Here is a 27,249-nt window from a genome sequence, read left to right on the forward strand (position 1 = left end):
GTGTGTGTGTGTGTGTGTGTGTGTGTGTGTGTGTGTGTGTGTGTGTGTGTGTGTGTGCGTGCGTGCATGTGTGGATATATATGCATAAAATATATACATATATAAAATATATATGCAGACAGTTTTCACTTTACTTAAATTCTCATTAACAAATTTGACTTTACATAAAGAATCCTGAAAGAAATCTGCATTCCAAAAAAATTACAAAAATTGCTTATGCAGAGCAAATACTGTATGATAAGACGAATAAATAGTAGAGGGAAGCTGAGAAGCATCTCTAAGTCAGTTCCTTTGTGTCTGCGGAGAGTAATGCCGTGCCTCTCCCTGCGTTAAATAGTGATCTTCATATTTTCACCATGGCTGGTAGCAAACGTGTTCTTGAGGGGAGAAGTGAACCGTTTTGTAAGCATGAGTGAATAGACTTGGAAATGAAAATAAAAAAGAGACAAAACTTGTCATCGATAACACATGAACTTAGTCTTCTGACTTGTGAACACCATGGTGAAGGATGCTGCCCAGATAGGGGAACATGGAAAAGGCACTGTTTGCATGAAGTCGACATATCTGTCAAAACAAACAGAAGGTGCTGTTCTACAGATGAGAAACTATTAGCTATGTGAATAAACGCCCAAACTTAGAAGAATATTCCTTTAAACTTGATGACAGTTCAAACCAAAGCTCAAAGCCTCTTTGAAGATTTAAAGGTTAAGTACCCTGAAGAAACACAGGTATTTATAGCAAGCAGTTTTTGGTTTGCATGATTTCAAAATCATGCAGGATTTCATAATGTGTAAGTGTTAGGAGAGGCTGCTTAGTGCAGATATTGAAGCAGCAAAGAAGTTCCCAGAGTTGCTGCAAAAAATAATAGATGAAGGTCCCTACTTGCTTGAACAAATCTTTAATGTAGATGAAATCAGCCTATTTTATCAAAGATGCCATCTCATCCACATCTTGGTGGAGGAACAAACAGTGCTCGGGCATAAAGCTTCTGAGAAAAGGGTTCCTCTTCTGCTTGGAGGGAATGCATCTAGGACTTGCAAATTAAAACCTGTTCTCGAGCCCTGCTCAGAAAATCCTAGAGCACTGAAGGGAATCAGCAAGCACCACTACCTGGGCATTATTTTGCTTACCCTAAGGCATGGCTAATCCTGTTTGAACAATGGTTTATTCACTGCTTCTTCCAAAAATGGAGAAGTTTAGTAATGATAATCGCATTCCTTTCAAGATTCTACTTATTTTGGATAATGTCCCAGATCACTCCCCCTCCCCCCAATCTGGAAAATTTTAATGAAAAGCTAAAAGTGGTTACCCTAACACTACCTCATTATTACAACCTATGGATCAGGGAGTGATTGCGAATTTGCCTAGGCAATTGCAGCTTTGGATGCAGATAAGGAGTTGACCTTGAGAGATTTCTGGAAGTCCTGTAATATTTAGCATGCAATCCGAAATATTGTTAATGTAACAGAAACGTATTTGAAGAGTTTAGAAAAAATGTGCTTATAGATTTGAAAAAGATGAAACAGTTGAAGAAGTGAGTACGAAGATTATGAAATTAGCATAAGAATTGGAGCTAGAAGTGGGTGAAGATGCTGTGGAGTTGATTAATCTCATGGAGAAGAACTGTTGCATGAAGATCTGATTGGGCTGCTAGCTGCAAAGATGCCAAAGAAAAAAGGGAACCTCGGAATCTGAGGTCAAACCAGAAAGGCTCACAACAAAACAGTTGGCAGAAGCATTTCATCATTTGAGTAAATTTTTTCTGGTATTGAAAAGATGGATCCAAATACTTCAGGATTTTTAAGTTCAAAGACTAGTTGAGGATAATATTGCTTGCTGTCATTATCATGTATGGGCAGCTAGGTGGTGCAGTAGATAGTGCTGGGCCTGGAGTGAGGAAGACTCATCTTCCTGAGTTCAAATCTGGCCTCAGACACTTAACTAGCTGTGTGACCCTGGACAAGTCACCTAACCCTGTTTGCCTCAGTTTCCTCATCTGTAAAATGAACTAAAGAAGGAAATGGCAAACCGCTCTAGTATCTTTGCTAAGAAAACCCCGCATGGGGTCATCAAGAGTTGGACGCGACCAAAATGGCTGAACAACTCCTCACATATATGAGGTAAAAAAAAGAGAACCGCTTTCTTGATAGCTTCAGAAAAAAAGTTACATAGTCAACCACTAGTGATAAAGGCAGGGTGTAGTGGGTGGGGAAGGGGCTCTATACTGCACCCCTATGTTAACTTTACGTACAGTACTGTGTATACTTTATCATTAACTTTACCTTTCATTTCCTAATTCTTTTTATTATCATGGTACAGTATTTGATATGTCTACATTTTAGTATATTTTATGACTTGCATAAAGGTGTTATTTTGTGTGTGCCTTTGTTATATAGGCTGAGTGGAATGGATCGGTAAGGGCAGATTTGCATTATGTAAAAACTGTTTTATGTAGAGGTCTGCAGAACTGTCCACTTAGGTAAAATGAGAACTGTTTACATACAAAAAGCCAAAATCTGCTCTCTTGAGGAGCCACAAACTGCCTGTGAAAGAGCCCCCTGAAGACTGTGCATGTCAGCCAGAAGAACTCTTCCTTAGGCTAAATGGGTGCCATGGAGTGAGGTGTGGCCTTTGAGCCTTAGGACTGTGAGGCTTATTGCCAGAATCAGAAAGAATGTAGATTGCCTCCTTTCCTGGCTCACCTGCAACTGTTCTCTTGGACCTATTGGATTGGAATCCAGTACTTATTTGTCGGAAAAACTTTAGCTGGACTGCCTTGGTGTTGAAAGCATTGTCTTCTGGAGAGAACAGAGGGTGCTGCTTAAGGCAACCACAGCCAGAAGTTTACCAGTCAATCCATCTCAACAAACATATATTAAGTGCCTACTGTGTGCAAGGCACTAGGTTTAGTGCTAGGGATACAGAGATAATTAAAGCAGTCCTAGTCCTCGAGGAATTCATATTCCCAAACATGATAAGAATTTCACAGTGTGTTTGCAGACAAGAAACTACAAAGTCTATGCCAAATACTATAAAAGAATTCAAGAGGTATGGGACACTAATGCCCAGTACGAATCAGGAAAGACCTTGTGGAGGGAGAGGTGCCAGAGGTATGTTTTGAAGGAAACTCGGGATTCGAAAAGGCAGAAGTGAAGAGGGCCACATCCCAGCTGTGGAGACCCTGTACAGAGACCGGGAGAGCAGCCCTCACAGATGAGGGCCCACAAGGAGACTAGTTTGACAGGGACAGAGAGTATATGGAGGACTTTAATTGGAAATAAGACTGGAAAGATCAGGGCAGCCAGATTGTAGGGGTTTTAAATATCAGGCTGAAGGATTTGCTATTTTATGCTGGCAATAGGGAGCCGCTGAACATATTTAAGTGGGGAGCACAGAGTCGGCTCAGTGTTGGTAGGAATGTCAGTTTGGCAGTGCTATAGAGGATGGTTTGGAGAGGGGGCAGGAATGGGAGCAGGAAAAGGGAGCTGGTTCAGAAGACAAAAGAGGGAGCACGAGAAGTCAGGAAAGTGGAACAGCCGAGACTTGAAATCCAACTGGCCTCAGTGGGTGAGGAAGAGGGGAAAGTCAAGGGTGACCCCAAAGTTGTACCCCTGATTTGGGAGGATGGTGCAGGCCGTGCAATGTACTTCCCAAGCACAGCCTGTGACCTGCTGGTGAGTAGCCCCCTTCCCTCTGACAGCCCCTAAACCCCACTTCTTGTTAGCCGGGTATCTTCTGCTTTGGGGTGACTCCTCTTCTAGGAGAGGTCAGCTTGAGGAGAATGCCCCACCCTCTGCCCCTGTGGCTCTGCTCCAGAAACAACTTTCCTGAACCTTTCTTTGGGCTTTCGACATCTTGGTCTATGTGCCCCTGCTGCTTCCATCGCTGGCCAGAGCTCTAGTGACCTCATTCTCTACTTGCTTGGATTAGTGTTGTCTCAGGGCCATGTGATTTCTTCCTCTGAAGTTTAGCTTAGGGGAAACAAGAATTCTTAATTCTTTACTTTAGTAATTAGGCAACTTGTGTATAAAAAAATCTAATGAGTACTAACCCATCTATTCCAAATGCTGGCTTTTGGATCTGGAAGAGACCCACCTCTTTCATTTAAAAAAAAAAAATAAAAAACTTTTAATTTATTTTATTTGTTCAGCTAAGATGCATTTATTTTCTTTCCCTCCATTCTTCCTTTTATCCATTGGAAGAAAAGGAAACCTAAAGTCTTATAACAAACATGCATAATCAGGGAAACCAAATTCCCAATTAGACATGCCCCAGAAAATCCTAGCCTGCATCTTTAGGCCATCACCATTTTATCCGGAGATGGATATTATGCTTCCTCATCTGTCCTCTGAAAGTATGCTTGCTCATCTTGTAGATCAGAGTTCTTAAATCTTTCAAAGTCGTTTGTCTTTATAGCTAATTTCTTACCTAACTGTTGTTAGCAGATAATTAGATAACAAGCATTTATTAAGTACCCGCTATGTGCTAGGCACTTTACAAATATCTCACATCAACCCTGAGAGGTAGTGCTGTTATGATCTTCATTTTACAGATGGGGAAACTGAGGCAGACAGGTTCAATGACTTGCCTAGAGTAACAAAGCTAGAAAGTGTCCAAGACCAGATCTGAACTCAAGTCTTCCTGATTTCAAGTCCAGCTCACTATCCACTGTGCCATATAGTTGACTGTACATCTGTGTGTAAATATGTTTTTACACATTGGCAAATGTCTATTGGATTTTAAAGTTTTTCTTTGTTAAATTGTACATTGTTGCATATAATTTGTTATTTCCTTGTGTGTAAATAGTCCTTTTCATTATCAAATTGAGTGGAGCCTCAGTATTGACTATATGTTTTCATGTATTTTATTTAGATAGTAAACTTTGAAACCTTTTTTTCTGATTTCCTTTCCAACTCTATATCTGTGATCCATTTATGTTTGTTTCATGCTTTCCCAATTCTGCTTCTTTCCATTTCAAATTTTAAAATAATGTATTTGAATCCATACATTTTTGTCTCTGATAATCCGTTTCTTAGATGGGCTAAAGATACTTTTCCATTTTTTTTGTGGTTTTCTTATTTGTATTTTAGAGGGATCTAACCCTCTGAATGCATCTGAAATTGATTGTAGTATGATGAGTCATGAATCCACTTTAACCCTTTCCATAAGAATATCCATCTTTTCAGGGCTTCTTTATTTAAAAAATAATACAACATATTAACACACAAAATTATAAATGCATAAAATCCAAATAAGCCAGTCTCTACAAGATGTAGTAAGTCTGGGAGACGTTGAATTTCTTTCTAGTTTTAGGCTTATGTTATTGAAGGGGGTGAGTTGTGTGTATTTGTGTATGTATGTGTGTGTGTGTGTGTGGACTTTGTCAGAAGTCTCTTCTCTTCTCCCTTTACTTCACTTGGTGATCTCATCAGCTCCTGTGGATTCAATTGCCATCTCTATGCTGATGATTCTGAAATCTAACTATTCTGCCCTAACCTTTCTTCTAACCTTCAGTTTCTACTCTACTACTGCATATTGGACATCTTGAACTGGATGTTCCATAGACATCTTAAGCTCAACATGTCCAAAACTGACCCCAAACCTTCCTGCCTTCCAAACTTCTCTATTACTGTTGAAGGCACCACCATCCTCCCAGACCCCAAGGCTCTCAGCCCAGGGATCATCCTGGACTCCTCATTCAATTTCATATCTCACACCCACACTCCCCCTTTTCTCCTCTGACGCTGCCACCAGTCTGGTCCAGGCTGTCATCACCTCATTCCTGGACTATTGCAACAGCTGCTGGGGGTCTGCCAGCCTCAAGTCTTTCCCCATTCCAATCCGTCCTCTATTCAGTCACTAAAGTGATTTTCCTAAAGCACAGATCTGACCATATCACCCTCTACTCAATAAATTCCTGTCATTCCTTATCATCTCCAGGAGTAAATAAAATCCTCTGTTTGGTGTTCAAGGCACTTTATAACCTAGTTCTTCTCTACATTTCCAGTCTTATACCTTACTCTTTGATACATACTTCTAGATCCAGTGACACTGGTCTCCTGGCTGTTCCATGAATAGGACACTATCTTTTGGCTCTAGGCCTTTTCTCTGGCCATCTCCCATGCCTGGAACACTCTCTCTCCTCCACCCCGATTATTGACCTCCCTGGTTTCCTTTAAGTCCCAACTAAAATCCTACCTTCTACAGGAATCCTTTTCCATCCTCTCAATTCCAGTGCCTTCCCTTTCTTAATTACTTCCTATTTATCCCGAATTATCCTGCACACTTGCTTGTATCTGTGTTTGCATTTGATGCATTTGTTGTCTCCTGCAGTATATTGTAAGCTCCTTGAGAGAAGGAGCTGTCTTTTGTCTTTCTTTGTATCCTCGGCTCTTAGCACAGTGCCTGACACATAGTAGGCACATAATAAATGTTGACTGACTTGACTGATTTTAGCCGCTTGGTGTGCTGTTTCTACTGCCAGCTGCCAGTAGGTGGTGCTATGGTCTTATCTCTTTGTGGAAGAAAACAGTCCCAGGATCAGAATCTGAGTAGGATGAGACACTGATGGCCGTGCAATCCAACTCATCATTCCTGCACAGGAACCCCTTATAGAAATACGTGACAGGTAGTCATCGTGTCTTTGAAGACCTTCAGGCAGCAGGGCCCACCCTTTGAGACGATCCATTGCTCCTCTGCAGAGCTGTGACGCTTAGAGAGTTTTCTTTAGATCCAGCTTAAATCCTCCTCATGGCATCTTCCCCTGGTTCCTTCTTATGCCCTTTGGGGCCCAGGAAAACAAGTCTAACATCTTGTCTTTGTGACAGTCCTTCAGCTACTTGAAGATGCCATCACGTTTCCCATAAATCTTTTCTTCTCAAGGCTTAAAGTCCTCAATTCCTTCAAATAATTTGAAACTCAAGGCCCGTCCACATCTCAATGGCCATCTTTTCTGGGTACTCTCTAGCTTATCAATATCTTTCACAAAATGTGATATATAGAACTTAATGTAATACTCTAGATGTGGTCTAGATATGACAAAGTACAGAGATAGGGTCACCTCTAGTCCTGGATGTTGGGCCTCAGTGGGCCCAAGATTACATTTCATGTTTGCTAGAGTGTGCTCTTTATTTGTATTAAGTTTGTCTTTTCATATTTTTTTCAGATGAGTGGCTGTCTGGCCCATGCCTGCTTCATCTTGCATATTGGGAAGCAGATTGTTTTGGATCCCTATTAAATTTCAATTTGTTTGACTTGGTTCAGCATTCTAGCCTGCCAAGATCTTTTACAATCTTGTCTCTCTTACTTAGTTTGATAGCTATCCTTCTTCAGCTTTGAATTCTCTGCAAATTTGATAAGTATGTCTTCTCTGCCTTTGATAAGCTATCTTCTGTGCTTTGTCCAAGTTATCGATAAGGTATTAAGCCAGACAAGACCAAGCACAGATCCCTAGGCACTCTCCTGAAGATCTCCTTCCAAGCTAAGAATGATTGATGAATGACCTTCCCTTGGGATCTTGCCATTCAACCAGGTCACTGTATCATTGTCTGCCCCAAATATTTGCCACTGGACTAGCCTGAGAGACTTGGAGCAAATACTTTGCCAAATCTCGGTAAACAATATTGGCAGGATCCCCTGATCTATAAATAAGGTTGTCTGACAGGATGGTTTCTTGGGGGAACCAAGCTGGTCCTTGGGGAGCCAATGATTACTTTGTTCGATGCTCACCGAGTGTCAAGTGATTAACATGACTGATTCCTGGCCAAATTTGGAAACGTTCTCATTGTCCTCTTCCTGCAGATTCTCCTCTCTTCTCTTCTCTTTTTGAACCTGGGGTGCTTGCCTTTCTCCCCTCCTGCAGGACACTTGCTCATTACATCTCTGCACGTTCTTTCAGTACCTGAAACATCCACTTGGGCCTGGGGACTTATATTCACCCCAAGTAGCCAGGGTTTTCTTATTCTCTCCTTAATGAGCTTGGCTGTCACCTCCCAAGGAGCCATTTTGGTTCTGTCCTTTCCAGGCCAAAGATTATTCTTCTCAACAGACAAAACAAGGCCGGGTGAGAGTTGGGCAGTAGCCTGCCTTCTTTTTCTCTTTCCCACTTACCCCCATAAGCAGTCCTTGCCTTTCTTTGATTCCTGCTCCCCCCGTGTCTTTTGTCTTTCTTGCCGCCCTCACTTTATTCTGAATTTTAGCATTCCTCACAGTTTTACAGGCTCTTGCCATGCTTTTGTATTCTTCCTTTGCTTTCATCATCTGCTCATAGCTTTTAAAAATAACAGCTCTCATTTACTGCTTGCTTTCTGAGTGTCCATAGCAGTATCATTAGGTAGCTCTCCTTTTTCTTCTTCAGCAGCTAGGTGGTATAGTAGTTAGAGGGCTGGGCCTGGAGTCAGGAAGACCTGAGTTCAAATCTGGCCTTAGACACTTCCTAGCTGTGGGACCCTAGGCAAGTCATTTAACCTCTGTTTGTCCGAGTTTTCTCAACTGTAAAATGGGGGTAATGCACTTACCTCCCACGGTTGTTGTGAGGATCAAATGAGATAATAGTTGTAAAGCACCTAGCACAGTCCCTGGCACATAGTAGGTGCCGTATAAATGCTAGTTATCATTAACATTATCATTGTTATTGTTTTTGTTAGAATTTTTTCTTTTTGCCCTCAGAATTTGATTCCTGAGAGCTTCTCATCCTTGCTGGGCTGACATCCCCTGTAGAATTTTAGACCAAACAAGAACTTATCTATCTTTTGTCTACATACTTTGAAATTTGCTCTTCCAAAGTTATGGTTATATGATAGAATATTCTTAGATTTCTTCTTCTCTTTCACACATTTTAAGATGGAAAGTCCTCATTGTTTGCACATCTTTTGGTGAGAATCAGACCCAGAATAGAATTTCCTCTTGGCTCCTGGACTTTTCCAAGGAGAATATTTTTTATTAAACCAAGACAAGAAACCATTAGCTTCTCCTCCTTTGGCAGAGAGCTCCTGCAGATGTTTGGGTAATTGTAGGCCACTGTCACTACTATACCAGGTACATTGTGATCTGTTTTCTGGAATCCTCATGTCTTTCTCTCTCTGTCCTTGTAGTTTGTATGTGATTTATTGCTGAAAATATCACTTCTGAGTCTGTTCCATTGATCTTCATTTGAATGTTCTACCCTTTTCTCTCAGTGGTCTGTCTTCTTTAACAGATCATGGCACTCTGTTCCCCTTTACTTCTTCTGTTCTTTTGAATGCCCTTCAAGGACAGTATTCCTGAGACCAGAACACATGGTCTCATTCCACCAATTCTCAGGTATAACTAGCAAGTCAGATTTTCTTCCTTACCTTAGGATCTCTTGTTCATCTAGCTATTAATTCAGAGCTATTGATTAGACCTCTAATGCTGTAGGTTTTTCCCCCATTATCTTTCTTTCTTTCTTTCTTTCTTTCTTTCTTTCTTTCTTTCTTTCTTCTTTTTTTTTGGTGAGCCAATTGGGGTTAAGTGACTTGCCCAGGGTCACACAACTAGTAAGTGTTAAGTGTCTGAGGCTGAATTTGAACTCAGGTCCTCCCGACTCCAAGGTCAGGGCTCTATTCACTGCACCACCTAGCTGCCCTTATCTTTCTTTTTAACGTAACTTTTAAATTTTACTTTTTTCCCCCAGTTAAGAAGCATTTATTTTCTTTCTCTCTAACTACCACCACCCCTCACTAAAAAAAAAAGAAAGAAAAAGAAAATCCTTGTAACACCTATGCTTAGTCAAGCAAAAAAATCCTCACATTATTAGTTAAAAGGATTTTATTACTGGCTCTTTTCTTGAATTTTGTCTCTTGTACTTTTGGGTGTCTCTGCTGTTTTGTATGCATATTTCCAGGTATAGGGGGCAGCTAGGTGGCGCCAAAGTGCAAGAACACCAGGCCTGGAGCCAGGAAGACTCATCTTTGTAAGCTCAAATTCAGCTTTAGACAGTGACTTGGGGCAAGTCACTTAACTCCGTTTGCCTCCATTTCCTCATCTGTAAAATGATTTGGAGAAAGAAATGGCAAACTACTCTAGTTATCTTTGCCAAGAAAACGCAAAATGGGGTCATAAAGAGTAGGACATGAACGAAAAACGCCTGAACAGCAACAAAACAACAAACAAAAATTCCCAGGCGCATAGTAGGTGCTGACGTGATTGTTGATTGATTCCTACATTATACTGAAGCTATCTAGCCTGCCTGGGTATAGATATCGAAGCAGTTTTCTCCCTCCTTTTTCTGTTTAAAGCTCTCTTGATTAGATGGTATCAACTCAGGCAAATATATTGTTATGAAGCCTTATTAGGTAAATTTTAGACCTGGCCGGAAGCCTGCCATTCTTCAGTTCTCTTTATTCACAAATCCAAATCCCATTTTGGCATTCCATCTTTTTTTTAAAATTAAATTTTATTTTTTATTGTGAACTTAGCAAATAACAAACATTTCAATATACAAAGAACAGAAAAAGCTTGTTTTTGAAGCTGTGAACTTCTGTTATGTACGCTTTGGTTTTCAAGTATATTTTCAATTGCCAACATCACTGGATTATGGAGAAAAAGCCAGGGGGTTCCAGAAAAACATCTACTTCTGCTTCCTTGACTACACTAAAGCCTTTGACCGTGTGGCTCTCAAGAAAATGTGGCAAGTCCTCAAAGAGATGGGAGTATCAGATCATCTTGAGGAATCTGTGTGCAGGCCCAGAAGCAACAGTTAGAACCAAACATAGAATAACTGATTGGTTTAAGTTTGGAAAAGGAGTAGGACAAGGCTGTATATTGTTACCTTATTTATTTAACTCATATGCAAAGTACATCTTGTGAAATACTAGGCTGGACAAATCCAAAGTCAGAATTAAGGTTGCTGGGACAGATACCATCAGTCTCAGCTATGCATACGATACTCCTCTGATGGCAGAAAATGAAGTGGAATTAAGAAATCTCTTGATGAAGGTGAAAGAGGAGAGTGTAAAAGCTGGCTTGAAGCTTAACTTCCAAAAAACTAGATCTTGGCAACTGGTTCCATTGCTTCCTCAAAAATAGAGGGAGAAGAAATGGAAGCAGTGTCAGATTTTACATTCTTGGGCTCAAAGATCACTGCAGATGGTGACCATAGCCGTGAAACTGAAAGATGCTCTGTCCTTGGAAGGAAAGCTAGGGCAAATCTGGACAGCAGACTAAAAAACAGAGACATTACCTTGCTGACAGCTCTGTGGAGTCGAAGCTATGGTTTTTCCACTAGCAGTGTATGGCTGAGAGTTGAACTATAAGGAAGACTGAGCATCACACAATTGACACTTGTGCTGGAGAAGACTTTCGAGGGTCCATTGGCCAGCAAGGAGATCAATTCAGTCAGTACTTCAAGAAATTAATTCAGACTATGCATCGGAAGGTCAAATACCAAAGCTGAAGTTGAAATATTTTTGCCGCATAATGAGAAGAGGGAGACTCATCGGAAAAGACCCTGATGTTGAGAAAGAGGGAAGGCAAAAGAAGAAGGGGGTGGCAAAAGATGAGATGGATGAACAATGAACTTGAACTTGGACAGACTTTGAGAGACAGAGAAGGCTGGAAGGGCCTAGCATGCTGTGGTTCATGGGATCACGAAGAGTCAGACATGACTGAATGACAACAAATTTAATATCTGATTGTAACAAGTAGGATACTTTTGTTGCTTCAATTTGAAATGATGAGAGAGCAAAAAGCAAAAGTCAAATGCCACCCTCAATTCCTAAACGTTTCCTTATGTTATAGCACTCTTTAAAAACAACAAGAGTGCAGCTAGGTGGTGCAGCGTGTAGAGCACTGGCCTTGAAGTCAGGAGGACCTGAGTTCAAATAAGGCCTCAGACCAAACACTTGACACTTACTAGCTGTGTGACCCTGGGCAAGTCACTTAACCCCAATTGCCTTAAAAACAAAAACAAAAACAAAACCAACAACAGAGGAAAAAAAAAAAACCAAGAACGGCGACAACCACAATAAGAACAACCACAACGACAAGAACATTGGCTAATCTTTCCTTCCTCCCTCCTTTTCCTGCTCCAGAGGAAAAAAAAAAACCAGTCGGAGATCTAGCCTTGCCGCTGCTGCAGCAGTAGGTGCCTCCATTTTCTTTCCTTCCCCCCTCTTCTTAACCCCTTACAAGCCCAATTCCAACCTTATCATTCCCCTCAAATGGCTCTCTCCAGAGTTACTAATGCTCTCCGAGATGCCAAATCCAATGGCCTTTTCTCAGTCCCCATTATCTTTGACCACTGTAACCTCTGACACTGCGGATCACTCTCTCCTCCTTGAGATGCTCTTCTCTTCAGGTTTTCAGGACGTGACCCTCTCTGGATCTTCTACTTTTCTGACCACTCCTTCTCTGTCTCCTCTGCTAGATCCTCCTCTGGATCCCACCCTCTAACCTTGGGTGTCCCTCTGGGCCCTCTTCTCTTTTCCCTCTATACTATTTCACCTGGTGATCTCATCAGCCCACACGCCTTTAATTACTACCTCTATGCTTAGGAGTCTGAAATCTACCTTTCCTGCCCCAATGTCTCTGTTGCCCTCCAGTCTCTCATGACTTCAGCTGCCTTTCAGACATCTCTAACTGGATGTCCAGCAGACATCTTAAACTCAATATGTCCAAAACAGAAGTCATTGTCTTTTCCCCTAAACTCTTACTCTAGAGGGCAACACCATCCTCCCAGGTCCTCAAGCTATCAGCCTAGGAGTCATTTTGGACTCTTCCCTATCTGTCGCTATCCTAGACTCCCTACTTCCTCTAGACTCCCTTCCGCCATCCAGTCTGTTGCCAAGTCCTGTCTCTCTCATCTTTGCAACATCTCTCCAATATGCCCCTTTCTCTCCTCTGACATGGCCACCACCACGTGCAGATCCTCATCACCTCATACCTGGACTATTGCAATAGCTGCTGGGGGAGTGGGTCATCTGCCTGCCTCAAGTCTGTCTCCACTTTATCCCATTCTCTATTCAGCCACTAAAGTGATTTTGCTCAAGTACAGGGTCAATCATGTCACCTCCACGCCACTAAACTCCATACTGCCTCCAGGAGCAAACACAAAATACTCTGTTTGGCGTTCAAAGCCCTTCATAACCTAGCCACCTCCTCCATTTCCAGTCTTCTCACACCTTACTTTCCAACATGTACTCTTAAGTCCATTGACACTAGCTTCCTGGCTGTTCTAAGACAATCCATCTCTTGATTCTGGATATTTTCTCTGGCCATCCCCCATAATTGGAATACTTTCCCTCCTCCCCTCTTTAAGTTGACCTCTTTAAGTCCCAGTAAAAATCCCACTACAAGAACCTTTTTCCAACCCCTCTTAATTCCTTAATGCCTTCCCTCTGTTAATTAGTTCCTGTTTATACCGTTTCTAGCTTGCTTTGCCTGTATTTGTTTGTATGTTGTGTTGCCCATTAGATTGTAAACTCCTTGAGGGCAGCGGCTGGCTTTTGCTTCTTTTTGTATCCCCAGAGCTTAGCACAGTGCCTGAAATATGTAGGCACTTAATAAATGTTTGCTGATTGATTGATTGCAAGTAAAGCCCCTTTTCATTCTAAATCCTGTGACTTCTCTCTGACCTTTGATTTTTTTTTTTCCTCCCAAGACTTGATTCAGGGCTCAGTTTTTTCTTTTTGTTTTGGCCTCTCTGACCAGTAGTATTATCTGTATAGTAGCTAGAAATATTCTGGTTGGTGTCTATAGACCCTTGGTTTTCTCTTTGACCTCTTTGGGGTGATGCCTAGCAGTCCCACCCCCAGTTTCAATCAGTATTTATTAAATGTTTACATATGCTTAGCACGATGCTGTGTACTATGAAGGGGGCAGCTAGGTGCCATAGTGCACAGAGTGCCAGGCCTGGAGTTGGGAAGACTCATCTCCCTGAGTTCAAATCTGGCCTCAGACACTTACTAGCTGTGTGATCCTAGGCAAGTCACCTAACCCTGTTTGTCTCAGTTTCCTCATCTGTAAAATGAGCTGGAGAAGGAAATGGCAAACCACTCCAGCATCTTTGCTAAGAAGATCTGAATTCAAATCCAGCCTCAGACCCTTACTAGCTGTCAAGTGACTTCACCCTGTTTGCCTCAGTTTTCTCATCTGTAAAAATGAGCTGGAGAAAGAAATAGGCATCTTTGCCAAGAAAACCCCAAATGGAGTCACGAAGAGTCAGACAAGACTGAAATGATTGAGCAACAATGTTATCTATCAGATACTGTTTTTTAAAGATTTTCATGTATTATTTATTTTTAACATTCTTTTCTTTTTAAATTTTGAGTTCTAAATTCCACCCCACCACCGCCCACTAAGAAGGCAAGCAATATATCAATTATACATGTGAAATCTACATCAGGTCTTCTCAATAAAAGTTGATGCCTTTGAGAAGACTTAATTTTTTGGCATCTTTTTCTTGGGGGGCAGTGTAATTGTATTTCTTTGTATTGGGTTTGATGGGAGGGGCTAAGAAAATGATTGAAGGATGATCATCTGCATTATTATCTGCTTTGCTGCTGAATCCTAAAGATCATGGCACCTTCCCATCTGCTTTGCAGCTGAACCTTTCCATATGTCATCCCCCTTGTTGGAATGGGAGTTTCTTGGGGCAGCTAGGTGGTGCAGTGCATAGAGCACTGGCCCTGGAGTCGGGAGGACCTGAGTTCAAATCCAGCCTCAGACACATAACACTAGCTGTGTGAACCTGGGCAAGTCACTTAACCCCAATTGCTTCACCCCCCCCCCAAAAAAATAGATTTGAAATCAGGAGTTTCTGACTCTAAGCCTAGTCTTTGGGGGGCAGCTAGGTGGTGCAGTAGATAGAGCACCGGCCCTGGATTCTGGAGGACCTGAGTTCAAATCTGGCCTCAGACACATAACACTTACTAGCTGTGTGACCCTGGGCAAATCACTTAACCCCATTGCCTAGCCAAAAAAAAAGAAACAAAAACCAAAAAACCCACTAACAACAACAACATAAAAAAACATTTATTGGGGCAGCTAGGTGGTGCAGTGGAGTTCAAATCCAGCCTCAGACCAAACACTTGACACTTACTAGCTGTGTGACCCTGGGCAAGTCACTTAACCCCAACTGCCTAAAAAAAAAAAAAAAAAGAGAAAAGGAATAGGAGTTTCTTAAGAGCAGAGGTTGTCTTATTTTAACATTTGTGTCCCCAGTGCTTAGCAAAGTGCTGTGTACATAGTAAGCACTTAATAAATACTTTTTCATTCTTTCAAAAAAAAAAAAGAAAGAAAAATGATTGCCACACTGACACCTGTTTTTCATCTCAGATTATGCAAGGTGGCAAGCTACCCAATGTGCCATGAAGATAACAGCTAGCATCTAGTGCTTTAAGGTTTGCAAAGCACTTTACGTATGTTATCTCATTTAATCCTCACAACAATCTTGGTGGGGTAGATGCTATTATCATCCCCATTTTATAAATGGGAAAACTGAGGTGAGAGATGCTGTGTGTGAGGTTAGATAAAGCCCATCATCTTGCCTGTCTCAGGACTTTCAAAAGCATTCTTTATAAATAAACAAAACAAAAGAACCTTAGTTTCTAAAATTCCAAAAAGCTACCGAGAATACACTTTGAGAAGCATGTCAGCTTCTCTGAATAATATTTGATATGATACCAGTAGAGATTAGGGCAGTATACCCTAATGGCAGTCTGGCAGATAAACACTTTACTTGTGTGAAAAGATTTTTATTGAATTAACAGTAAAATGGAGGAAGATGTGTGAGCCTATCTGGTATACAGAATTTCTTTAGAAAGAAATTGTTTCCGTATCAGACAAGCAGTGTTGTCTGCCTGGATGTGGAAATATTTTTATAATGTAGAGTTGTGTATTATAATGGTGTTCATTAAAATGAGCTTATCCATTTAATAATATGAATAGCTTTGTACTTGGCCAGTTAGGCCTGCACTGTTATAGGTGTAGGTCAAAGCCATCTTAACTATAAAGCCATGAGCCCTTCTATTTTTAGAGCATCTTATTATTTATTAAGCTCTTTCACCTGCCTTCTCACTTGAGCCTTAACCCAGACCTGTGAGGGAGGTAAATGAGAAGAAACCAACAGAGTTTAACTGCTCCCAAATTAGCTCGTTGGAGAGGTTGTGACAAGCTTAGGGGGACATAGGACCAGAAAGTGATTGAGGTGGGCCCGGGGTTTAAGCCTTCTGAATCTGATTCCAGCATCCCTTTGGTCATAGCACAATGCTTTCACAACAGTTAGGAAGAGCCTGGCACGTCCCGGATGTTTTAGTGAATATGTGAAGGGGATGCGTTACCATGTTGTCTGAAAACATCCTCACGGGTAACTTCTAGGCCCTCTTGTCCAAGGCTCTTGGGCTGTGGCAAAGAAATAACAGCTACTTTCCCTATCAGGTTTAGTGAATAAGAAGATTGGGACATAGGATGTTCGCGTGTGTGCACACACACACACACACACACACAACACTTGTTGTTGGAGTCGTTTTTCAGTTATGTTCACTCTTCATGACCCCATTTGGGGTTTTCTTGGCAAAGATCCTGGAACAGTTTGCCATTCCTTCTCCAGCTCATTTTACAGATGAGGCAAACAGGTTTAAGTGACTTTCTCAGTGTCATACAGCTAATAGGTATCTGAGGCCAAATTTGAATTCCGGTCTTCCTGACTCCAGGGCAGTACTCTATTCACTGCGCCACCTAGCTGTTCCACTTACATACATGTATACCTACCTACCTATATACATATGTGTGTGTGTGTGTGTGTGTGTGTGTGTGTATGTATGTGTGTGTATTTTCTCCCCTTCCTTGGTTGGGAGTAGGATAGTCATTTTACTTCTATGTCTTCAATGCAGAGCCTTATGGTTTGACCTCACCAATGGTCAGGGGAAGATAGACTTGGAGTGGGCTTGTATTCAGAGGCAAGATCTGCATGTGAGGCTGAAGGAAATGTTCTTGGCCTTACCTACTTTGTGTGGGAAGGCAGTCTTTCTCTCCTTGCCTTTTCTTAGATCACTTTATTTTGATCCCTTTCCCCCTTTATCTTGTTTGAGTCACGTTTGGGTATATATCAGTTGCCTCTGTTAGGCTGTAAATTCCTTAAAGGCAAGGACTGTGGTTTTTTCATCTTTGCATCCTTGGCACCCAGCATAGCACCTTACACAAAGTAGGCCCTTCAGTGTGTTGAATTAAATAGTTTAAAAAATATCCTCTAGAGGGTTGTGGAAAGACAGAAACACTAACTCACTGCTGGTGGAACTGTGAATTGGACCAACCATTCTGGAAAGCAATGTGGAATTATACAATAGAAGTGAGTAAAATGCCCATATTCTTTGACTCAGAGATCCCACTGCTACTTACATACCCCAGGGAGGCCAATGATGGAAAAGAAGTCACTCCATATATAAAAAATATTTATAGCATTCCTTTTTGTAGGAACTAAGAGTAGGAAATAAAGTCGGTGCCTATTGACTGGGGAATAGATAAATAGCTGGGTGGTGCAGTGGATAGAGTGCTGGACCTAAAATTAGGAAGATTCATCTTCCTGACTTCAAATCCAGTCTCAAACACTTACTAGCTGTCTGACCCTGGGCAAGTCATTTCACCCTGTTTGCCTTAGTTTCCTCATCTGTAAAATGAGTTGGAGAAGGAAAAGACAAACCACTCCAGTATCTCTGCCAAGAAAACTCCAAATGGGGTCATGGAGAATTGGACATGACTGAACAAGAAGAAGTGATGGCAATGATAAATACAGAGAAGTATAGGAAGACTTAGAGACTGATGCAGAGTAAAGTCAGCGGCACCATGGAGATAACAAACAGAGTGACTACAATGGTGAAGAACCACAAAACATGACATGGGATGCTTTGAGGTTATAATAACCTTGCCTGGCTGACAAGAAGAGAGATAAAAAGACAACCTCTCTCTGCTTTGTAGAGGTGGATACTGAGTGTGCCAAACAATATGCTTAAGTCTAGACTTGGTGGATGTTGGTTTTGCTGAACTGGTTCTTTTTTTTTATTATTATTATAAGTGATAGCTCCTTGGGAAGAGGCTGGAAAAGAAGGCTATAGTGAGAAATGTATGAAATGTAATAACAAGACATTGATACTTAAAAAAAAAGTGTTCTCCTGGACCATAATGGCTGGTATGGTTTTTTGGGATGCTATGTAGGGCCCAAAAGTTCGACCCAAAGTCAGAGCTGGGAGTGACTGTTGGTGGTAAGCCCCACCAGTTGCCAGAGAAGCCTTTACTGCTTTAGTGTAGGTCTGCCTATCTCGATGACTCCCCTTTTGCTGTGCTGTGCTGTGCTGTCTTAGAGGGCTTGGAGATTGGGGTGGGGAGGCTGGGTGAGGAGGCCTGCAGTGCTCCTGCCCTCCTTTCTGGGGTCTGCGTTGGCCTGACCAAATGTCTTTGGTGACCCCTAGGAGACCTGTGTGGCTGCCTTGGCCAGGGTGGAACGCACGGATTTCCTGTCCCCCATGTGCATTGGAGAAGTGGCTCATGTCAGTGCTGAGATTACATACACCTCGAAGCACTCAGTGGAAGTCCAGGTCACCGTGATGTCAGAAAACATCCTCACAGGTAAGTAGCAGGGCCTTTTGTTCCTAGTGTTTTGGTCTGTGGCAGAGCCATAGCAGCTCCTTTATCCATGGGATTGGTGGGAAAGGCCTGCTTAGGAGTGCTCTGGGATGGGGAAGAGGGGAAGGGCCTTTCTCTCTCATTACTGTCAGTTTCTGATCTCATGTGCTATTTCTCTGCACTCTAGGGGTGTTAGGTTTGTGTGAAGAATTGTGGAACGCATAGTTGTTCTCTCCTTGGAGGTGGCCTATTCTCGGCCCTTCTGGTTACTATTCTGGGTACCAGTAAATCAGGCCTGGACTTGAGTTCACTGGGACAAACCTTTGACTCTGGCTTGATCCGAATACTCTCTTCCTTGGCAGTGGTAACCATGGTAACACAGTTTCATCTTCCCACATGGCAACTGCAGAAGGATGTGGTGATGGTTCTTACACATACAGACATTTCTTTTTATAGCTGGGTTTTCAGTGATAAAAGCTGATCTCCTCCTTTGTCCACCATCTCTCCCTGCAGGTACTTTTCTTCTTCTTCATCCTTAGACACAGTAACAGTAAAGGTTCTCATCTGGCTCTAGTTTAAAGCACTAACTGATTATTTTATTATTACCATGATATTTATTAAATGCCTTTGCCAAATGTTGCTGGGCTAGTCACTATATGAACAAGTTTTAGTTTCCCCCCTCCCAAATCAGTGTTAGCAGGAGCATTCATAAAGCCAAATGCTGGCTCAGTTCTGCAGTACATTTTTTGTTATCTGGGTGGTGTGAAGCATTTTGTTGGTTTTGGCATAGCTGATGATCAGAATGGAGTCTAGTTAATGGAACTAGATTACAATGAATAATTTAGATCAGCAAGGGCTGTGGGCAGTCTGCAGGCCTGAGAAGGCAGATAAGCTGACTCAGTGGCTATGTGGGAGTTCCTGGTCTTCAGCAGAATAAGAACATTTGAAGAGGGAAGGAAGGTTAGTAGTTGTGACCAGAGTGGCTCTTTCTGGCCTCTACCAAGAGGTCCAGGGAATGACCAAGCTGTATGGGGTTTGCCCTGTCCTCTCTAGTGGACCGTGGCTCTCTACTATATATCTTTTAGGCCATGTTGTCTCTCCAGATCTGAAGTTACACAACTTAATGCCTCCTAGCTGAAATTGCTTCTGTCTGAATAATTCTTTGTTTAGGTAGTTGAGGGAAGTTTGGGGGAAGATAGGAAGGATACTTAGCTCTAGCCGAATAAGTCCCTTTCCCTAAATTCGAATTTATTCTTAGAGTGCATATTAAGAGTATGAAGAGAATGGCTTTGGATATACTTAATTTTCTAAGGGAAGAGAAAAGACAGAGAAGATACTAGAATCCAATTATAAACTTTAATAAGTGACTGGCTATATTCATAGATTAGTATAGCAGCAGCTTGTATTTTAAGGAATAAAAAACAGCTGCCATTTCTATAGCCCTTTAGACACATCTCATTTGAGCCGTAAGGTAGGTGCTCTCACAGTCTCTGTTTGATGGATGAGTAGAGGAGGCCTCAGAGAGCTTAAGTGACTTGCCCTCCCGTTGCCCTGCCCATCAGGGCTGCAGCTGAGAGAGGAATCTCTCTCTGCCTGTCCTCCATCCAGGCTCGGGCTCCTGCAGCTCTCTGCCTTGTGGTCTCCAGCAGCCAATTAGCATTGTCATGACAACTCTACACCATTCAGGTTGTTAGGATGCAAGGATGCTGAAGTAACAAGAATGAATGTTTTAGGAGCCATAGGCCTTATGGGGAGCTCATTGTCTTGGACTGGGACACTGCCCTGTCATTTTAGGAGTCACACTTTGCTGTGATCTCTGCTCCCTGAACAGAGCATCTAGCAAGTTTTTCAACTCCTTGTGCTGTGTGTGTGATTGCTGGACAGCAGAATCAGTCTGGCTTCGTGTTGGACTTTCCTCAACCACCTCAGACCCGCTCTGTCAGGAAGACTGAATCAGAGGCATTTCTATCTTGGCTTTCCGAGGCTGCCTTTCCCTGTTTGTCTTGAGTATCTGCTTTAATTTTCTGAGGCTGCATCTCAATCCCTCCAGCAACTGAGAGAAAGCTTCTCCCTTTTCTATTATTTAATGGATTAAGACTTAGCAGCCTATTAGTTGATGGTCTTCCGGTATTCTTTGGATCGGGGTGGCCCTCTCGGTCCTCAAGTGCAGCCCTTTGACATTCAGCCCCACTCCTGCTTCAGATCCTGAGGCAGCTCTCCTTCTATCACCTCTTTCCCAATGCTCTCTTTTTCTTGTGTCACTAAGTTGAGCTGAACTTGGCAGTGGAATGAAGAGCATGGTATTCCACCACCTCAGGATTTTTGTTGCTGGTCAGTTGTTTCAGTCATGTCTGACCCTTTGTGACCCCATTTGGGGTTTTCTTGGCAAAAGTACTAGAGTGGTTTGCCATTTCCTTCTGCAGCTCATTTTGCAGATGAGAAAACTAAGGCAAACAAGGTTAAGTGACTTGCCCAGGGTCAAATCGCTAGTAAATTTCTCAGGCCAGCTTTGAACTCAGGAATATGAATCTTCCTGACTCCAGGCCTGATACTCTATTCACTATGCCACCTAGCTGCCCCCATTTAGCTGCTCTAGTTTTTTTTTTTTTTTTTTTTTTTAGGCAGTTGAGGTTAAGTGACTTGCCCAGGGTCACACAGCTAGTAAGTGTCAAGTGTTTGGTCTGAGGCCACATTTGAACTCAGGTCCTCCTGACTTCAGGGCTGGTGCTCTATCCACTGCGCCATCTAGCTGCCCCTGTCTAGATTTTAAGAACTGTTTTTTGTTTGTTTTTGTTTTTCAAGGCAATGAGGGTTAAGTGACTTGCCCAGGGTCACACAACTAGTAAGTGTCAAGTATCTGAGGCTGGATTTGAACTCTGGTCTTCTTGGCTTCAGGGCCAGAGCATTATCCACCACTCCACCTAGCTTTCCAATTTCATGAACTGTTAATGCTGTGTAACTCCCTTCATTTGGGTCCTATTTCCCTGCTCCAGGGCTGCTGAGTATCCCTTGGAAAAAAATCATGAAGTTGAGCTGATTTCTCCTACTACAAATTTATGGCCCAGAATCTCATTTGGGCCCTTTTTACTGCCCTTATCAACTCCTAGTTCTGTTCCCCATAAACCTTTTTCATTCTCCTCTCCATGCCCAGTGGTGTATAGTGAATGGGATCCTGGACTTGGAAACAGTAAAGACTTGGTTTCTGAAGTATTTGACGTGACTAGCAGGGTGACCACAGACAGACCTTTAACCTCCCTGAGCCTCAGTTTCCTCATCTGTAAAGTTGGAGTGGTAGTGCCTGAAGTGCTTGCTTCATGAGGTTGTTGGGATCGAGTAAGATAATGTGTATCTAACCCTTTGTCATCCTAAAAGCCCTGGGCAGATGTCAGCTGTTTCCGTTGGGCTTACCCCTCCAGCACATATGCCCTAGCTTCCTGCTGTATGGAAGGGGTAGGGGCGTCCAGCATGAGCCTCATCAACTCCTTCCTTCATTCCTCCAACTTCTCAGCCTCATCTTCCACTTTCTTCTCCTTTCCTATGGTCACAGAAGAAGAGATCTTTCTGTACCTTACTGAGGCTACTTTCCTAACTGGGCCCTTGAGTCCATCCCCTGCACCTTCTCTAAGTATCCTCCTCCTCCACTAGTTGTCCCTGTCTCGAGGACACCTTCAAAATCTCCTCTCCTGTCTGCCAATGTGCTTGGATCACCCCAGTTCTAAAAAAGCCTTCTCTTACCTCTTCCTGCCCCACCCCCTTACTGAGCTCTCTTTTCACTTTCACTGGTTAACTTCTCGAAAAAGTTTCCCACACCTGCTGCTTCCACTCTTTCTCTTCCTCCTCTTTGCTTTAAAGCCTTGCAGTTTGGCTTCTGTCCCCACCACTCGGCTAAGCCTTTTCTGTTCTCCTTCCCCCTCCCCACCTCTTTCACTTTCCCCCCTCCCTTTGTCTCCGTCATCCCATCATTACAAAATCCAGATTCTCCTTGACCTCTCTGCTGCTTTGGCCATTCATGCCCTAACCTGCTGCTGGATACTCTCTCCTGTCTTTGCTTTAGTGATACTACTGTCTCTTGGTTCTGCCTTTTGAACTGCTCCTTCCTTGTTGTCTTCTTACCTCCTCAGAGTGACTGTTCACCAGGTCTATCCTTGGCCCTTTCTCTTCCTGCGCTCTCTACTTTGGCGATCTCACTTGTTCCCATGACTATTTGTTACCTTCATACCTGGATCTCCATTTCATGCCTCTTTCTGAGCTCTTGGCATCTCCAGCTGCCTATAGGACACAGCCAATCAGTTGTCCCATTGCCCCTGCAAATGACCTAGATTGAGTTCATTATCTTTCCCCTAAGTCTGTTCCTATTTCTGACTTCATTATTTCTATCTTTAGCACCACCATTAATTTGGTTTGTCATGTTTGTAACCATTGACTCTTCCCTACATTTTAAAGGAAATGTTTTATTGATGTTCTTTTTTTTTTTTTTAGCATCCCTGTCACTCCCCAGAGAAGCCTCCCTTGTAACAGAGTACAGTTAAGCAAACGAAATCAGTGCATTGGCCGTATTGGACACGTGTGCTTCATTTTGCAGCTCTGATCGGTGCACTGCCTCTCTGATCAGAGGGGCTCAGCATCATTTTTCCCAGATCCCTGTTGGTATTGCCTCTATCAGAATTCTGATCTTTTTCAGTAAGGTTTTCCTGTAGGTTTTTTGTGGTAGTTGTGACTGTTGTTTTCCTGGTTCTGCTCACTTCACTCTGCCTCATTTCGAAAGAGTCTTTTCAGGTTGCCCTGAATTCTTCATATTCATTGTTTCCAATGGCACAAAAATATTCTGTTCCTTTCGTATACAATAGTTTGTTTAGCTGTTCCCTAAGTAACGGGCACCCTTTGTTTCCAGCCGTTTGCTACCTCAACATTTGTTGTCATAAATATTTTTTTATATGTGGGACTTTTCCCTTTGTCACTGGTCCCCCAACTTGGTATATATGCCCTTAACTCCTTATTCTCAGTCACCCCACTTTACTAATCCATTGCCAAATTTTGTCATTTCTTTCTCCACAACATGTCTTCCAAGTGATCCCTTCTTTCTGTTCTATTCTATTTCTGACCCCCTCGGTTCATCTCCTCGGTCTCTGCTCCCTTCAATCCCATCTGCATCCATTTGTCTTGGTGATTTTTCCTAGCGTTTAGGTCTGACCATATCACCTCTCCACCCCTCCCCATCAGCTCATTGCTACTTCTCCGATCAAATAGAAACTCCTTGGCTTGGCGTTTAATGCTCTTCATGAGCAGACAGACCCCTTGCTGTCGTTCTAGTTTTCTCACACATGACTCTCCTCCGTGCACTCCAAATTCCACTCAGATTTGCCTCTTTGCTGCTTCTCACATCCGATGCTCCATCTCCCATCTTCCGTCACCATGCCATGCTCTCCTTCCCCACCACTGCCTCTCCAAATCCCTGCATCAGCTCAAGTGCTGCCTTTTCTGACCCCTCCAGCTACTTCTGCTTTCCTCTCCAAGGTGACCTTCCATGTACTGTCTTTATCTTGCTTACTGATTAGTGGATATGTTTTTCCTCCCAGTCGAGCTAGAACTTTTTTTGTGTGTCACTTTAAAAAAAAAATTTATTAATTTATTTTTAGTTTTCAACATTCGCTTACATAGGCTTTTGAGTTCTAGATTTTCTCCCCCTCCCTCCCCAAGATGGCGTGCAGTCTGATATAGTCATCTAGAACTTCTTGAGGGGAGAAACTGTGTTGGCTTCTTCCTTGCATTCCCAAAGCTTAGCGTAGTGAGGGCTTCTAGGCTGATCACTGGGTCAAGGTGTATGCATCGCTTATTGCCTTTCCTAGTAGAATTCTAAATTGCTTTACTCGTTGGACCAGTTCATAGCTCATCAAGAGGGCATTGGAGCCCCTCTTCTCCCCAGCTTGTCCAACAGTTGTAGTTTTCTTTTGTCATATTTACTAATAGGGTGAGTGTGAGATAGAACCTCCAAGTTGTATCTCTTATGAATACTGAGTTGGGGCATTCTTCCATATGGTGGTAGAGAGTTTGCATTTCTTTTGAAGACTGCTAGTTCCTATCTCAAGTGCAGGTCTTTTGGGGACTCCACCTTACTCCTTATATCACGTTAGTTATCAGCTCCTGCAGATTTCACTTGTGTACACTCTTTGTATCTTGTATACCCTCTCCAGGGCTGATCGAGCCAAGGGCTTTGCAAGTCAGTTCACATCAGCATTCATTTATTAAGTGTCTGCTGGGTCCCAGGCACTGCAGGTGGTTAAGAAATGTTTGAAACTCTAAGGTACCACCTAATACCCTTCAGATTGGCTAACATGACAGAAAAGGAAAATGATAAATGTTGGAGGGGATGTGGGAAAATTGGGACACTAAAACACTCTTGGTGGAGTTGTGAACTGATCCAGCCAATCTGGAGAGCACTTTGGAACTATGCCCAAAGGGTGATTAAACTGTGCATACCCTTTGGCCCAGAAATTCCACTACTAAGTCTGTTTCCCAAAGAGATAAAAAAAAATGGGGGAAAGGACCTATATGTCTAAAAATATTTAGAACAGCTCTTTTTGTGGTGACAAAGAAATGGAAATGGAGGGGATGCCCATCAGTTGGAGAATGGCTCACAAATCATGGTTTATGGAATAATTTTTGGTCTTTGGTGTTTTTTTTTTTCACATAACATGACTAATAGTGGAAATATGTTTTGCGTGGCTGCACATGTATAACTTAAGTAAAATTGTTTTCTGTCTCAGGGATTGGGGAGGCAAGAGAGAGAGAATTTGGAACTCAAAATTTAAGAAAAAGAATGTTAAAAATTGTTTTTACATGCAATTGGGAAAAAAGAATATTAAAAAAAATAAATGTTTGTTAAATGAATGAATGACTGCAGGCAGAAACTTTCTGCTACCCATATTCAGAATTCCTGTTTGAATTGTGAACAACGAACGAGCTTTTTTATTTCCAAGAGCCCCACTAAATTTTTGGTGAAGTATTTTTCTTTTTTTAAAATGTATTTTATTTTTAATTCATGGAATAAAACAAGCATTTCTATAACATAGTATAATAAAAAAGATGATTGCACATGAAACTGCAAATCTATTATGTACAACTTGCTATTCCTTTTAAATATATAATAAAGTTATCATGTAAATTTCTTTTTTTTCCCTTTTTTTCTTCCTTCTCCTCTTCCCCAGATTGCTACCATTGGACACAAATAGTTATACATATGTAAAATTATTCTATATATACTTCTATTTATCACTTCTTCTACTAGATGCAGATAGTGTCTTTCTTCGTATGTCCTGTATTTTTAATTTGTTTAATATAATTTTGTTTGCTCAAAATTATTCTTAAAACAACATTGCTGTTATTGTATAAAATATTCTTTTGGTTCTGCTCCTTTTGCTCTTCATTATTTTGTGTAAGTCTTTCCGTGTTGTTTGTTTGTTTGTTTGTTTTTTGGTAATTGGGGTTAAGTGACTTGCCCAGGGTCACACAGCTAGTAAGTGTCAAATGTTTGGTCTGAGGCTGAATTTGAACTCAGGTCCTCCTGACTTCAGGGCCAGTGCTGTATCCACTGCGCCACCTAGCTGCCCCCCTTTCCATGTTTTTTTTTTTTTTTTTTAAGATCATTGAGCTCATCATTTCTTATAGCCCAGTGGTATTAAATCACTTTTGGCCAAAGTTATTTTCTAAGAGTATGACTTTGTTTGTAGTCATCAATTAATGCAGGAGCTTTTAATCTTAGAAACATGGAAGACTTGTAGGATGGGTCTTCTCAGGACTCCTAAAGCATTTGCAAGTTATCCCATTGGTTAAAGTAGCATAGGCTTGGGTGTGCTCTTAAGTGTCCATTTGCTTGGTCAAAGTCCTGAGCTAATAATTTCACTTTACTTTGTGGGGATTGAAGAGCCTGCTCTTACTTTGATGTTTAACAGAATTTAAGTTGAGCTAGAGATTTCTGAAAGGCTGACTGTGCCGTGTCCTAAGGCACAACATGGAGCCTTTTGAATGGCTGGGCCAGGGAATGAATGCCCTTTCACCCCGGGGCTTCAGGATAGATTGCAAGGAGGGTAGGTCTGCCTGCCTGCCAGCAGGTGGGAAGGAAACCCAAGCCAAGGTCCTTGGGGGTAAGAGAAGAGTATAGACATATGTTAATCACCCTCCCTGGGATTAGGGGTCTCCCAGGACTGCTTTAGAAGCCAGCCCTTGGGGGAGCAAGCTGTCTGCCTGTTTGCAAGGAGCTACTCATCAGGGCATCCACAGCAGAAAGAGCATTTCTCCCTAAGGGCTTGTTGCTGTTCTTTGATTTGTCCTGGTCTGTTGGGGTCAGCACAGGACAGCAGAGCTGTGAACAAGGGCTGGGAGCTAACTCCTAAGTGGACGGACCTCAGAAAGGAGCTGCTCCATTCGAGTGGGATAGTGTCACAGAAATTCAATAGCATTATGACCAATAATACTAATGCCATTCTCAGTAGTGTTTGTAGTTACTGTTCATAGTCATGATTTTGGGGTGGGGGGGTCAGTTGTATAATTTCATTGGTATAATGAATTTCTGATAGGGAAATCTCTCCCTACCAATGTAGAGAGCATCACTTCTCCTCAACTGAGCCTTGGAGAGTTGAGAGACTTGACTGGGGCCCTGAGATTCAGTGACTTCTC

The 27,249-nt window shown here is 42.2% G+C and overlaps 1 protein-coding gene across 3 annotated transcripts in view; it reads left to right on the forward strand.

Moving 5' to 3' along the window:
• ACOT7 (acyl-CoA thioesterase 7) overlaps nt 1-27,249 on the forward strand; it is a 171,616-nt gene that overhangs the window by 32,212 nt on the left and 112,155 nt on the right. For all 3 annotated transcript variants that reach the window (XM_027843951.1, XM_027843949.1, XM_027843950.1), the window contains exon 3: nt 18,423-18,579. In XM_027843951.1, the coding sequence (XP_027699752.1) occupies nt 18,423-18,579 (157 nt within the window). The remainder of the gene's footprint in view (nt 1-18,422; nt 18,580-27,249) is intronic.

Source organism: Vombatus ursinus, unplaced genomic scaffold (assembly GCF_900497805.2).
Source record: "Vombatus ursinus unplaced genomic scaffold, bare-nosed wombat genome assembly UNPS02014932.1, whole genome shotgun sequence".
NCBI lineage: Eukaryota > Metazoa > Chordata > Mammalia > Diprotodontia > Vombatidae > Vombatus > Vombatus ursinus.